Raw genomic sequence first — 15473 nt, 5'->3', positions numbered from 1 at the left:
GGTTCAGAGAATCTGGAGAAATCACTGCATGTAAGCGGCAAGGCCGAAAACCAACATTGAATGCCCGTGACCTTCGATCCCTCAGGCGGCACTGCATCAAAAACCGACCTCAATGTGTAAAGGATATCACAACATGGGCTCAGGAACACTTTCGAAAACCAATGTCAGTAAATACAATTCAGCGCTACATCCGTAAGTGCAACTTGAAACTCTACTATGCAAAGCAAAAGCCATTTATCAACAACACCCAGAAACGCCCCCGGCTTCTCTGGGCCCGAGCTCATCTAAGATGGACTGATGCAAAGTGGAAAAGTGTTCTGTGGTCCAACGTTTCAAATTGTTTTCGGAAATTGTGGACGTCGTGTCCTCCGGGCCAAAGAACCATCCGGATTGTTATGGACGCAAAGTTCAAAAGCCAGCATCTGTGATGATATGGGGTTGTGTTAGTGCCAATGGCATGGGTAACTTACACATCTGTGAAGGCACCATTAATGCTGAAAGGTACATACAGGTTTTGGAGAAACATGCTGCCATCCAAGCAACGTCTTTTTCATGGACACCCCTGCTTATTTCAGCAAGACAATGCCAAACCACATTCTGCATGTGTTACAACAGCGTGGCTTCGTAGTAAAAGAGTGTGGGTACTAGACTGGCCTGCCGGCAGTCCAGCCCTGTCTCCTATTGAAAATGTGTGGCGCATTATGAAGCGTAAAATACGACACCGGAGACCCCGGACTGTTGAAAAGCTGAAGCTGGAGATCAAGCAAGAATGGGAAAGAATTCCACCTACAAAGCTTCAACAATTAGTGTCCTCAGTTCCCAAACGTTATTAAATGTTATTAAAAGAAAAGGTGATGCACACAGTGGTAAACATGACCCTGTCCCAACTTTTTTGGAACGTGTTGCAGCCATAAAATTCTAAGTTAATGATTATTTTCTAAAAACAATAAAGTTTATGAGTTTGAACATTAAATATCTTGTCTTTGTAGTGTATTCAATCAAATATCGGTCAAACATGATTTGCAAATCTTTGTATTCTGTTTTTATTTATGTTTAACACAACGTGCCAACTTCATTGGAATTGGGGTTGTAATTTCACTTCGATCAGATGGTAGTCATCAACAAGGTTCTGGCAAACGTTTGGCTGGATATTTTACCACTTCTTGGCAGTATTGGTAGAATTCATTTCAATTAACTGCTTTCCTGGCACAGACCCATTTTTTAAGCATAGTTCAAAAATATCATCCTTGACAGCGCCTTCCAAGCACACACAAACAAGAGCACCCGGTCTGCATACTTGCAAAACAACAATCACCTACTGTACATCCATTCCTCAACTCTCTCCTGTTGGGTCTCCCTCACAACTCACTACAAAAACTAGAGCTTCTCTAGAACTCTGCTGTCTGTATTATCACAAGGGCCCCTTCTACTCCCTACGTCACTCCAGCCGTGCAACAACTCCACTGCCTCCCTGTCCAATTCCGCATCCAATATACTGTGCATACTGATCTGCACCTTCAAGGCTATCAATAACCTCGCCTCGCCATGTCTTGCTGACCTTCGTCACGTTACCATACCATCCTGCTCTCTCAGATCTTGGTCCTCCATCAACCTCACCGTCCCTTCTGCCCATATGTCCACCGTGGGGGACAGAGCCCTCAGCCTTGACCTCCAAAACTCAGATTCATTAACCCTCTTCAAATCCAAACTCAAGACCCACACACTCTGGACTGCCTATTCATGTGAACATTTCCCATATCATTTGCCATTTCAACTGATGTTTTATGTTCTGCTATTTTTATTGTATTCCTTGATTTCTTTTAACTATTTTTGTACAATGCCCTAAATGTCCTGGAAGGTGCCTATAAATAAAATGACTCATTATTATTATTATATGTTCAATAGGATTGACGTCGGGGCTATAAGAAAGCCATTCCAAGGGTTGCTTTATCCGTTCCAAAACCAGTCTTGACGTTGTGTTCAGGATTATTGTCCTATTGGAATATCTAATTGTGTTCTGTCGTCTCGCTGCAGATCTTCCCTGACTCCATTGAACTTTCCATTATTCTGACATTTGGCCGATCGAATAAGTGCTTTCAAACCCTTATACTGTAAGTATAATATTGAACCTGTATAGATTTGATTCCAAATCAATGTAAATTCAATTCATGTGGGCAGAAGGTTTTCATGTACCTGTATTTTATAATTATTCCACACTGGGGAAAAAAATTAATGCCTCATATAAATCAAATTAACATGACAATCCGTGTATGTAAATTTCACTCCATACACATACAGCAGCAATTAATCACCTAGTTGGAGATCAAATTCAGTATAATAAATGAATTATTGTAACTGTTTTAGAACTTTTGACGTTATTTTTTTGTCAAATGAATTTCAATTGTGGTCAAGTACATATTTTCACAGATATGTGCTGTGCAACTGTAGATGTCTCTAGGATAGTTTTATTAATGCTCTAATGACCATCTATAACTACAATGTCACCTCATAAAGCGACCAGCAATACACCAAGGCCAAACAGTTAAAACATGAGTAAAAAAAAAAAAAAAAAAAAAAAAGAACACTAAAAAGATATTCCTGTGTCCTTGTGTGTGTAGGGGCAGAAAGTGTACTTGATACCATAAATCATGACAGACTGATCAGTACATTGGAACACTATGGGATCAGGGGTGTAACCTTGAATTGGCTCCAACGGTATTTCAAAAAAAGGCAGTCATTTGTGAAGCTGGGCGAGTTTAGCTCCAAATGCTTGGACATTGTGTGTGGTAGCCCCCAGAGGTTGGGACCAAAATTGTTCAACCTATATATTAATGATTTATGTAATGTGTGCCAATTAATGAAGTTTGTATTGTTTGCAGATGACACAAATATCTCATTTTCTGGTGAAAAAAGCAGCAAATAAGAGATAATTACATTAGAATTCAGCAAAGTAAAAACTTGTTTTGATGAAAATAAGTTAGGAATACATTTAAGAAAGGCAAAAATAATGGTATTTGGAAATTTCAAATCAAGCAACCCAGTAAATTCTCTCTCTCTCTCTCTCTCTCTCTCTCCCTCTGCTCCCCCCCTCCCCTATACAACGCATTATTATGAGTTCCACTTTAGTCCTAAAGAGGACACGCTCCCGCTACAACATGATTGGCTGCTGCAGCCAGGCTGGATATGATTGGCTGCAGCAGCCAATCATATTGCAGTGGGGCGTGTCCTGCTTTGAACCCAAGTGTGATTCACAATACAGGAAGTCCTCAATTTCCGAACGAGTTCCGTTCCTACGCTGGCGACGTAACCCGATTTTCCGCGTAAGTCGGATTTCACCGTTAAAGTCGAAATTTACGGTGAAATACTTCTGTTACGGGTATTGTCCCACGTGATTGTGACAGCAAGCTCAGTGTGTGTGGGCGTCGATGTGTGAGTGAGACAGGACTGCGAAGGAGGAAGGAGTGCGCGCCGGTGCGAGTGTGTACAGTAGCAAGTGTAGTGACGGCGATCTGGGAGGAGTAGCGATTAGCGGAGGAGCCCTTGACGTTGAATGTGCAGAGGAGTTAATAAAGCCATTAAAGCAGCAAATCGGTGCTTCGAGCCATCCAGCTCAGCTGTGCAACGAGAGAAGGTGACCGTAGCAGGAAAGGTTAACACTTCGTATAAAGAAACTAAAATACATTAAAATAAAAAAATACGATGCTGTACTTACCATTACTGCTGAGAGTGTGAAAAAAGGAGGGTGAAAAAGGCAAAGATACTCCCGCCGCACAAATACAGACAAGCACTATGCACTAGCTAAACAGAAACACTATGGTGCTGGGGACAAAATGGCGGACGAGGCACGGGCGTTGTAAAGTCGAGACGTCGTAGTTCGAGTGCGTCATAACTCGAGGACTTCCTGTAGTGCGATGGCTGCACGCTGCTGTTGGCCTTCACTTTTGATACACAAACACAAACACGCACGCAAAACTATGCGCCTAGCTATGACTCACACATACTTTCATGTTGTGGTTTTGGCATGAATAATCTCCCGTAGGTGCATGAATGCATCCATTTACCATTCACACATTCAGAGACACTCCCCCTTCCAGTCAGAAGATATTTATGGAACGATCATGTTATGTTGTTATGTTTTTTTGCTCCTATTTAGGAAATACACGCTTGTAGGCACACACACACACAGTTACAGGCAGTCAATGTGGCGCCCACGGTGAGATTTTATATGGCGCCTCCCTCCAATTTACGTAAGTTTACAACAATGTCGAATACCAATAATTTTTAACATTACCTTTAATTTATAACATGCCACACAATTTAAAATTATAAAATAGAAAAAAAGAATTCTTTGCGTTACTGTATCGTTACTGCCACACAAATCATCCAAGTAACTTGCTGTTGTGACATCATATGGGACAAACCAAAAGTAGCAGCAACTTGACCTCTCTTTTTCACATTTTCCCTCTTTTTTTCTTCTTCCCTGTGTTCTGGACAGTTTTGGTCATTTGTACATGTTTCCAGAGTTCTCTGGGGTCACGTCAATAAATTTGCCACTACCCCAACAGTGAGCAAGCAGTCAGGTATACCAATCAGCCAGAGGAGGGAGGAGTTGGTATTATCATTTGTAATAATATTAATTGGGAATTTCTTTAAATTTAAATCTGTTTTCCATGTTAAAAGTTAGTTGTCAAGTTATTAACGGGAGGGAGAGAGAGAAGAGAGCGAGAGAGAGAGAGAGAGAGAGAGAGCGAGAGAGCCTTGAGGTGAGCTGATTTTAAAGTACTGTACATCGTTCAGAATGCTTCTCTTCGTCTATTTAATTGTGTATTAGTTTCATTCTCATTTTGTTTATCTCATTTCGTTATATTGAAGGTGAATTCCCCCCCACCAAAATTAAAAATAAATAAAAAAATAAATTCCACCTGTTTTTTTTACAGGCGGCACGGTGGAAGACTGGTTAGAGCGTCAGCCTCACAGTTCTGAGGACCGAGGTTCAATCCCCGGCCCCGCCTGTGTGGAGTTTGCATGTTCTCCCCGTGCCTGCGTGGGTTTTCTCCGGGCACTCCGGTTTCCTCCCACCATGGTAGGTTAATTGATGACTCTAAATTGCCCGTAGGTGTGAATGTGAGTGTGTAGGTGTGAATGTGAATGTGAGTGAATGGTTGTTTGTTTATGTGTGCCCTGCGATTGGCTGGCAACCAGTCCAGGGTGTACCCCGCCTCCTCCCCAATGATAGCTGGGATGGGCTCCAGCACTCCCGCGACCCTTGTGAGGATAAGTGGATGGAATGCTTGCAAGGCACCCATAGCTGAGTTTCTTCCCCTGTCTTAGTGACTTTCACTATCCACTGGTCACGTATTCCTTCTTCACTTGGAAAGCCCAAAAAAAACCTCTTGCCGCTGCGTGAACCATTTCTACAACCAAATGCCACACAATAAATCTTCGTGACATCGTTAAATCATACGACAGGATGTTTGGCTTATGTGACGTCACAGCGCCGGAAAGAGACGAAGACCGGAAGGTGCGGGATGCAAAAAGCAGAAGGCTCATTCTGCATCATATTTATCGATTTAACTGCTGTTTATCTGCCATATAATCACTTTGAAATGGCAGATGTGGTTTGTAATGGGGTTCTAGAGTTATCAAGAAAAATGTTAAAATCTTTGTCCTCTGACCTTTAAACAGTTTGAAGCACCCTCAGGGAGAGCAGAGACTGTGTTTGTGTGTGTACGTGTGTGTGTGTGACAACACACACAACACACAGAGTCTGCGTGTCTCTTTCAGTCACTTGTATTATACCGGTACTAAAAATACCCTGAAAAGTTATCTTGTTTCATATAAAACAAAGCTATTACTGTTCCATTTGGCAAGATCTTAATACCTTTGGATGATTTTGTCACTTTGTGACATTTGAAATGTCAGAAAACGAATACAACCGACTTTTCTCACCTGATCTTGATCAGATGAAAATCACATGATCAACCCTGATTTTCGATCACTTGATCGGATCTGCACATCCCTAAAAAAGCCAGAGGGCCATGACAACGACTACATTATTTACTGCTTTCCATGCCCATTCACACATGCGCGGGCGCGCACACACGCACCCATGCATGCTCTCTCTCTCTCTCACACACACACACACACACACACACACATACACACACACACACTACAGAGACAGTTAACAGCAGTATCGTTTCTCGTCACTAATGTGGAGACCATCGTGGGACAGTGACTTGAATTCGATTGAACATCTTTTGGGATTTCCTTAAAAGGCTGTGCACTGATGTTCCCCATCCAGAGGTGCTGCAAAGAGGAATGCGCATATCTGCCCGAAATTCACCATATAGCCAAAAGTATTCGCTCACCTGCCAGGACTCAAATATGAATTTAAGTGACATCCCATTCTTAATCCATAGGGTTTTATATGACATTACTCCACCTTCTGCAGTTATAACATCTTAAACTCTTCTGGGAAGGCGTTTCGGAATGTGTTTATGGAAATTTATGACCATTTGTCCACAAGCGCATTTGTGAGGTTACACACTAATGTTTGGGGAGAAGGCCTGGGTCTCAGTCTCTGCTCTAATTCATCCAAGTCTTCTATAGGGTTGAGGACAGGATTGTGCAGGCCAGTCAAGTTCATCCACATCAAACTCTCCCATCCTTGTCTTTATGAACCTTGATTTGTGCACAGGAAGGGGCCATCTCCAAACTGTTCCCACAAAGTTGGAAATGTCCAAAATATTAACCCCTTAGTTCCAGTGAAAGGAACTCTGAATGTTTCAGTATACTAAGAGATTTTTGATAATTCCATGCTCCGAACTTTGTGGGAACAGTTTGGAGCTGGTCCCTTCCTCTTCCAACATGACTGTGCACCAATGCACAAAGCAACGTCCATAGAAACATGGATGACAGAGTCTGGTGTGGATGAACTTGACTGGCGTGCAAAAAGTCCTGACCTCAACCTGATAGAAGACCTTTGTGATCAATTAGAGCGGAGACTGAGAGAGAGCCAGGCCTTTTTTTCCAACGTCACTTTGTGACCTCACAAATGCACCACTGCAAGAATGGGCAAAGACTCCCTACACACACTCCTGAACCTTGTGGAAAGCGTTTTCAGAAGAGTTGTAGCTGTTGTAGCTGCAAAGGGTTGGCCAACGTCATGTTGGACCCTGTGGATTAGGAATGGGATGTCACTTAAATTCATACAGTATGTGGGTGTTTAGTTGATTACGGGCCTTTTTGTGTCCTTGATGTAAAATTTTAAGAAAAAATATATTTAAATAGATTTTTTCAATAACCAGCAGTGGGCGTGCCTAATTATAACTTTTGTCTAAAATTTCAAGTTAATATTAGTATATTTTGAAATTTTTTGAGCAGTTTTATGGTGGTATTTTACAGTTTTCACCCTGTCCCTAGCACAGGGTTTGGATATATGAAGCTCTATCGTTCTACTAAAAAAATGCTAAAATGGTGCAACCTTTACCATAAATTCCTTAAAATATAATAAAAATAATGACTTCTCATCATATATACAAAACATTTCAAATTCAGTTTTTTATTTTTACTAAAATATGTCTGTCCCTTAAAGTTGTTGTCATTACCGCCAAATTGACTGTTTTCAGATCAATAAAGTTTATTCAAAATCTGATTCTTTAATTCCCTGTGTCATTTTGTCTTGTCACTCAAGCACATGCTAGGGCAGAGAGAAGTCAGACATTTTGATAACTGGAGGAGTATGTTTTTTCCTCATTTGTACCCTTAAGTCACATCATATTTTTATTGCATGTCATTACCAAACGACTTGTAGTGTTAATATGTTTAAAAATGTTCCTGTAAAACGTGATAATTATATAAAATGTTGTACAGGACTAGCTAGCTAAAAGAAAAAAATGAAGATAACTCTACCAGCATAGCATAGTTAGCTAAAAACTTTGAAATGTCATTACCATCACATGTCATTACCATCAAAAGATTAATCAATTTTTAATCAATATGCCATTGTGGCAGTAATAACATTTCTCGAGGGTATCTGGCAAAAAGACCAAATTAAAAAAAAAATCTTAAATCAATATATATGGACATGAACAGATTCTGAGTCACAGAAAGATGACAATTAAGGTAAAGTAGGTGTATATAGTTTTTGTGACATTTTATTTTTGAGAAAAATGAAAATCAAAAGTGCCCGAAATCAAATAAGCACCCATATACAGTAAGTCAAAGCAGGTGAGCGAATACTTTTGGCAATATAGTGTCGGTGTGCCAATCTTGTGCAATCATATTCAAAAACACTTGAGGCTGTAGTTGCTGCCAAAATTGCATCAGCAAAGTGCCTGTACTGTGTAAATGCTGTTAGTGCTTATGTACATCCATCCATTTCTGTACCGATTCTCCTCACTAGGGTCGCAGGGGTGCTGGAGCCTATCCCATCTATCTTCGGGCGAGAGACAGGGTACACCCTGAACTGGTTGCCAGCCAATCGCATGGCATATATTAACAAACAACCATTCGCACTCACGTTCACACCTACGGGCAATTTAGAGTCTTCAATCAACCAACCACGCATGTTTTTGGGATGTGGGAAGAAACCGGAGTACCCGAAGAAAACCCATGCAGGCACGCTGAGAACATGCAAACTCCACACAAGCGGGGCCGGGATTTGAACCCCGGTCCTCAGAACTGTGAAGCAGATGTGCAAACCAGTCGCCTACCGGGCCGCCGCTTATGTACATGTGAAGTTTAATTTATTTATTGACAATACATTTGCAAATTATTTGATGCAAATTTGGTGTTGTCATTATAGGTTGTTCTCTGTAGAACTGTGAGGATAAAAATAATTAAAATAAATAATAAATCATGTCTACAACTTTGGAATAAAGTTGTAAAAATAACAAAATGTTAAAAAAGTAAAGCACTGTCAATACTTTCTGGATGCACGGTACATGTTTTTGGAAACGGCACGAGGCATATTCCCTCGTGCGCGCAAGTCAGGAAAGGTGCGCAGCTATTTCATATATCAAAAGCTATTTCAAAAGCGGCACGGTGACCGACTGGTTAGAGCGTCTGCCTCACAATTCTGAGGACCAGGGTTCAATCCCCGGCCCCGCCTGTGTGGAGTTTGCATGTTCTCCCCGTGCCTGCGTGGGTTTTCTCTGGGCACTCCGGTTTCCTCCCACATCCCCAAAACATGCATGGTAGGTTAATTGAATTCTCTAAATTGCCCCTAGGTGTGAATGTGAGTGCGAATGGTTGTTTCTTTATGTGTGCCCTGCGATTGGCTGGCAACCAGTTCAGGGTGTACCCCGCCTCCTGCCCGATGATAGCTGGGATAGAGGCCCGCAACCCTTGTGAGGATAAGCGGCTTGGAAAATGGATGGATGGAATTACATTCTTCAACAAACACATTCACATTACTGAAAAAACTTCCAACACGTATTTTACTCTTAGATGAACGTGACATACAGGTTTTTGTAAACAAAATAATCTTCAATTAACCTAACCTGCATATTATTGTAAATGTATTATTGTAATCATATTGTTGTAAACAATACAATTCTTCAACAAATATGATCATAAAGACAGTTTAGTGTTTTTGGAGGAAGTTAGAGTAACAATTATGTTTCGCCAACTTTCCTACCTCTTTTGGCGACAGTATGGAAATGTAGTCCTCGTAGATGGAGAGCACCTTCTCCTCAATTATGTTCTTGTTAATTTCCTGTTTGAGGTCTTCACAGGCCAGCCAGAACAACATGTTCTCCTCACTGTACTCTGTGCGCAAAAACTCCCGAAAAACATTGCGACCCGCCGGGTTCCTCATCAGCTTGTCGAAAGATTGAGACCAGAGCTGCATTTCCTCCACTGAGGGTTTGGTGCTAGTGAGAAGAAAAAAAAGCCAGGAAAAACACTTGGTTACCTACTTTTTGAATCACTAACAACCTGTTTTTGGTCACGCCACTACTGTCAAGTGTGAAGGGGACTGCACACTGATGAACAAAATGACAAAGAACTGGAATGTCACTCAGTGGACAGACCTCCACCAAGGCTAAACTGTAAATTGTTAATTTGTGAAGCATTGTATTTGTATTTATCCGTTCGTTGGTTACTTCCTACTTCCTACTTGCTGCTTTGTGGAGGATGATGAACAGGCAGACAGTAATATAATAATAATTCCATTAATAGTGATTCAAATGGTTAAATTAAATTCCGGTATCTGTGACTTTATCCAGATTGAGACCAAAATGTAATGGCTTCTTTCTTGGCCCATACACAACCCCTCTACAAAGTTACTATGGACTAGTGTTGTATGGTGTACTGGCACAAAAAAGTACTGCGGTAGCTCACTGGTGAAAACAATACCATCAAAGGTTTTTTTTAAGTACTGTACTAAAGAATAAAACGACAGCACTCTATATAACTATACAGTGGGTATTTTTTGGCCTGTGTGCAGGACAGAGAAATACAGTAAAGAGACGTGTCAACAAACTCCCACAGACCTTCCAGATGCACGCACTCTCATCTGAAATTATTTTGCCTACATACGTAGCCGACAGGCACGGTTAAGCCTATCTGCAAGGCTTGTCAGAAAGCTATCTGGCATACCAAGTTATAAAACAAATTCAAAAAGAGACAGGTTAGCATATGACATATTGCAGACTTCCTTTCTAGTCAAACAAGTGAATTATTTTGTGATAAGCAATTTTGTTCCCCATTAGTTTTATTTCTGCAATTAATAAATACTCTTGGTCTGTTGGTTGGTATATACTGTATATATATATTAGGGCTGTGGGGTGAAAAAAACAACAACAAACTATTGTATATCAATTTGTAACATTAGACATTACGTATCATATTGGAATGAAAAGTACACCTTTTTCACAACCCCTAGGTACCTGTATACCTTTGACACAAATTTAAATTTGTATTTTTTTTCGATTTTCCTTATACCGATGTATAAAGATATCGACTTTAGATAAAAAAATTTAGGGGAAAAAAATGCATATTATACACGAGAAATTACATTAATTCTAACCATGACCGTCATTTTTAAAACGCTCTAACCAGGCGTTCACCGTGCCGCTTTTTACTTGAAATAGCTTTTGATATATGAAATAGATGCGCACCTTTCCTGACTTGCGCACATGAGGGAATATGCCTCATATTGAATAGCTGTCAACCTTTTTTCGTCACCCCACTATTGTCAAGAATGAGGGGGAATGTACATGAATGACATGAAAACAAAGAAATTGACGGTCACTTATTGGAACGCAAACCTCCACCAAGGTCAAACCGTTTATTGTTAACTTGTGGAACACCGTATTTGTCTTTGATTGTCTCTGTGTTTGTTAGTTAGTAGACCACCTTCTGGTTTCTAGTTTGATGAACAGGCAGAATATCCCAATATAAGAGATGCTTCCATTATTAATGAGTCAAATGGTGAAATTAAATTCCTTTATTTTCTCCTATATCCAGCTCAACACCAAAATGTAATGGAATCTTTCTTAGCCCATGCATAACCCATCTTCAAAGTTAGCATTAACATTGATGGGCCACATTAGTATGTTCAGTGTGGACTCACCAAGCTTCACAGTTTGGTATTGTTTCCATCTTGTTGTCCTGTGATATCCTCTTCCTCCTGCGCCTCCTCCTCTCATCTTCGTTCCTGATGGTAAGACTGACATGATAAGATGGCTTTCAGACAGGAAACACACACACACACACAAACACACACACATAAATCCACTGGTGACAGAACTTTTAACACACACAACCACACACACGGTGTTACTACACTATGCACTGACAACACCCACTAAAGTTGTGTCAACAGCAGGGTGTGTGAGAGAAACATCTCCAGTCAAAAAAAAAACCACAGCTAAGTGAAAGCAATGGACTACACAAGTGTCCACTGTCTTATCCACACTTTTGAATCATCTTAACCAGTGGTTCTCAATTTGTTTTAAACTAAGTACCACCACAAAAAAATACTTCGCTCTGCATGTACTACCATCATGATCAACATTTCCATCCATCCATCCATTTTCTGAGCCGCTTCTCCTCACTAGGGTTGCGGGCGTGCTGGAGCCTAATGATCAACATTTAATTATTTAGATTATTTTTGCCCATTGAAGACAATGAATTATTTGTATTTATTGATTACATTAAAACAATAGCGTAGTAGATCTTGGTGTTCATGAAAAAGTAGATTTTATTACAAAAAAGTATATTTAATATTATTGTAAGCCACTTTATGCATAGTTTGAACTAGGGCTACAAAATATGTCTCAAAAGCAATAGCTCGATATTTTTAGGCTTTGTCGCGATACACGATATATACTATAACTTGGTGTTCTGATTTCTCCTGTAAATCACGATATAAATGTTAAAATCAAGCCTTTAATTCATAAAATGAAACCAATATAATGAATCGCGCACACTACAGTTGGATTTTGAACATGAAAATTAAATATTGTTAGTTTTAACCTGGGCGGCATGGTGGCCGACTGGTTAGAGCGTCTGCCACACAGTTCAATCCCCGGCCCCGCCTGTCTGGAGTTTGCATGTTCTCCCCGTGCCTGCGTGGGTTTTCTCCGGGCACTCCGGTTTCCTCCCACATCCCAAAACATGCAGGGTAGGTTGATTGAAGACTCTAAATTGCCCGTAGGTGTGAAAGTGAGTGCGGATGGTTGGTTGTTTCTATGTGCCCTGCGATTGGCTGGCAACCGGTTCAGGGTATACCCCCCCTCCTGCCCGATGATAGGTGGGATAGGCTCCAGCACTCCCGTGACCCTTGTGAGGAGAAGCAGCTCAGAAAATGGATGAATGGATGGATAGTTTTAACCTGATACAAAAACACGTACGCGCGCAGGAGTTTTCTGGATGGGTTGTGGAGTGTGCTGCTGACTTTGAAAGGCACACCAGCAGAAAGTGAAAGGAGAAAACATTAGGTGAGGATTTGTACTCGATTGATATAGTCATTTTATACATCTCACGAGCAATATCCCGCGATATAGGGAGTATATTCGATATACTGTATACCCCACCCCTAGTTTGAACATTAACATTGCGCTTAAACAAAGGAAAATAAACTGTACCTCACTAATGACTCAATTTAAATGTATTGCACATCAAAGTGAATTCAAAATTGTACCAAAATAAATATTTAAAAGTCCTTACAGTTTACAGTCCTTAAAGATAGGGCTTGGCAATTAATTGAAATTTAATCAAACATTATGATTAAAAAATAAAAAATAATTCTGCCCACCTGAAATCTGAAGCCCCGCAAACATGTAGATGCACACACACACACACACACACACGCACACGCAAACGCACACGCACACGCACACGCACACGCACACGCACACACACACCAGACTCAGGGTCGCACTAACCACTTTTGCAGCATTGGGGTTTTGTCATCTAATTTGTAAATGTCTTATTCGTGCTGGTTCTCTGACCTTGACTATGTTGCACACGTCACCTGACCTTGGATATTTGCACATTCAATGAATACTTTTTATACTGTATATACTATAGTTGATTTCGTTTTTATATTGATGTTACTATTTGTACCGTCTTTTGTAGCACCACAGGCCCTTGAGTATCGTAATTTCTACCCTCTGTATGTGTTACACATGCTGAAGAATTGACAACAAAAGTACCTTGTAAAAGTACCTTATAAAAACCTTGTAATAGGTATTATTCTAATATATCATTATTTTACGTTATAATTTCTTTTTTTGGGGGGGGTGTTCTTTTGAGTTGTTTAATACTAAGTTTTGAAATCAGTGAATAATCGTGTTTATTAACCTCGATTTCAATGTCAATCAAAATAATTGTGATTATTATTTTTTCAATAATCGCCAAGCCCTACTTAAATATTAAATGCAAATGTATGAACTCAAGTTAAATACAACTGAACTGTACTTAGGAAGTGATTCTGTTGTACCACTAGGGACCCTGCCTTGCCACTCTTTGGGAGTCATTGAGCTAAACAATTAAAAAATTACTGTTCAATATAAATTTAGTCAGCCCATCACTCGTGTGATTGTGTCATCCCAAAATTGTGTGTACATTTTTTGTGTCCTACCATGAACAGCTACAACAGCAGCACCAGCAGAAGCAGCAGGCGCTTGGTCGCTGGGAATTCTGGGTTGTGTTGAGGCCTTGCCCCACTGGCCCGCTCAGCGGAGAGGTTTCAGTGCGACCCACCCCCATGGCCAGCTCACCCTCTCGCTCGGCCGGAATCGGACCTGTGTACTATAGATATAGAGGGGTTGTCATACATTTTGACAGTGTTTCACAATGAGTAGTATGAGTAGTATTGATAAATTAGGCATTAAAAGGAATTTACAGGAATTAACAACTACAAAACTACAGGTTGCTCTACAACAAGGTATTCATTTAATTAATTAATACATTTTCTTATTTTTTCTTTTTGATAGTCTGGCATCATAACATTGTTTAAAATAACAAGGCTTTTCCCCAAAAACGTGTAGGGGACGGGACCATGTCTCTCCAAATGTTTTTTTGTTTTTGTTTTACTGATTAAATGGGGCGGGGGGGGGAGACACAAATTTTGAAGATACTGTACTTCCTAAAATAGCGGCCTCTGCTCTAATAACATGAATGTGGTGTAGGGTAAAATATCAGAAATATTAATAGTAGAAGACGCGAAGAAATTATAAGGAAGAGGGAGACGTTGAGAAGAGGAAGTGAGAAAAAGAGTGTGATGCATCATGTGATTGAGCTATGATCACACACGCGAACACGCACACAGAAACACAAAAATGTTCAAGGATTTTCTGCTTGTTTGACTCTTTTGTGTGTGTGTGGGGGGGGGGGGGGGGGGGGTTGTGGCTTGCAGTCAGTTACAGACGATAATGACGAGAAAGTGTACTTAAGATCCATTTCCCAAATCTAAAGCTAAATAAGCTTAAATAGCTTTAAACAGCAGAAGAAAGAACTAAACTCCTTTTCTGTGTCCACATGTGACCAAATGTGTGTGCGTGTAACAGGATTTTGTTGTGCGAGTTAATCTGATTAAGTGGGATTACATTAGAATACTTTGTAATCACACGTTCAAGCATACACTTGTTCACAAAAAACTTGTCAGCTCAACTCCATCATTGTCAATATTACTTTTAAAACTGATTGACACACTGAGTTACAGCCATGTGATAGTCTTCATATCACAGCCTCACAATAATTTCTCATTGTTGACATTACGTTATCACATCTAGACATAAAACAACATAAACAACATGAAACCGAACTTGCTGAACAACTGGCGACACAGTAGGGCATGTGTTTAGTGCAGGGGTCACCAACCCATTCTTGGGTACTGAATAATGTGAAGGGCTACACCAGTTTGATACACACTTTTGAAATAACAAATTTGAAAAAATTACCTTTGATTATATATTTTCAACAATTGATGATATTCATCTATTTGAAGACTGATCACC

General features: G+C 40.3%; 1 protein-coding gene across 10 annotated transcripts in view; it reads right to left on the bottom strand.

The window, feature by feature from the left end:
• The window catches only part of LOC133486309 (regulator of G-protein signaling 20-like), a 63350-nt gene that overhangs the window by 5320 nt on the left and 42557 nt on the right, over positions 1-15473 (bottom strand). For 8 of the 10 annotated variants that reach the window (XM_061791252.1, XM_061791283.1, XM_061791271.1 and 5 more), the window contains 3 exons: positions 14096-14265; positions 11582-11677; positions 9644-9878 (listed from right to left, as the gene is read on the bottom strand). In XM_061791252.1, the coding sequence (XP_061647236.1) occupies positions 9644-9878; positions 11582-11677; positions 14096-14265 (501 nt within the window). Of the gene's footprint in view, positions 1-9643; positions 9879-11581; positions 11695-14095; positions 14266-15473 lie in introns of those variants that run through there. The other 2 variants (XM_061791241.1, XM_061791307.1) reach the window with 2 other exon arrangements.

The sequence above is a fragment of the Phyllopteryx taeniolatus genome, chromosome 1 (assembly GCF_024500385.1).
Source record: "Phyllopteryx taeniolatus isolate TA_2022b chromosome 1, UOR_Ptae_1.2, whole genome shotgun sequence".
Lineage (NCBI taxonomy): Eukaryota > Metazoa > Chordata > Actinopteri > Syngnathiformes > Syngnathidae > Phyllopteryx > Phyllopteryx taeniolatus.
This window is presented reverse-complemented; position numbering and strand designations above follow the sequence as displayed.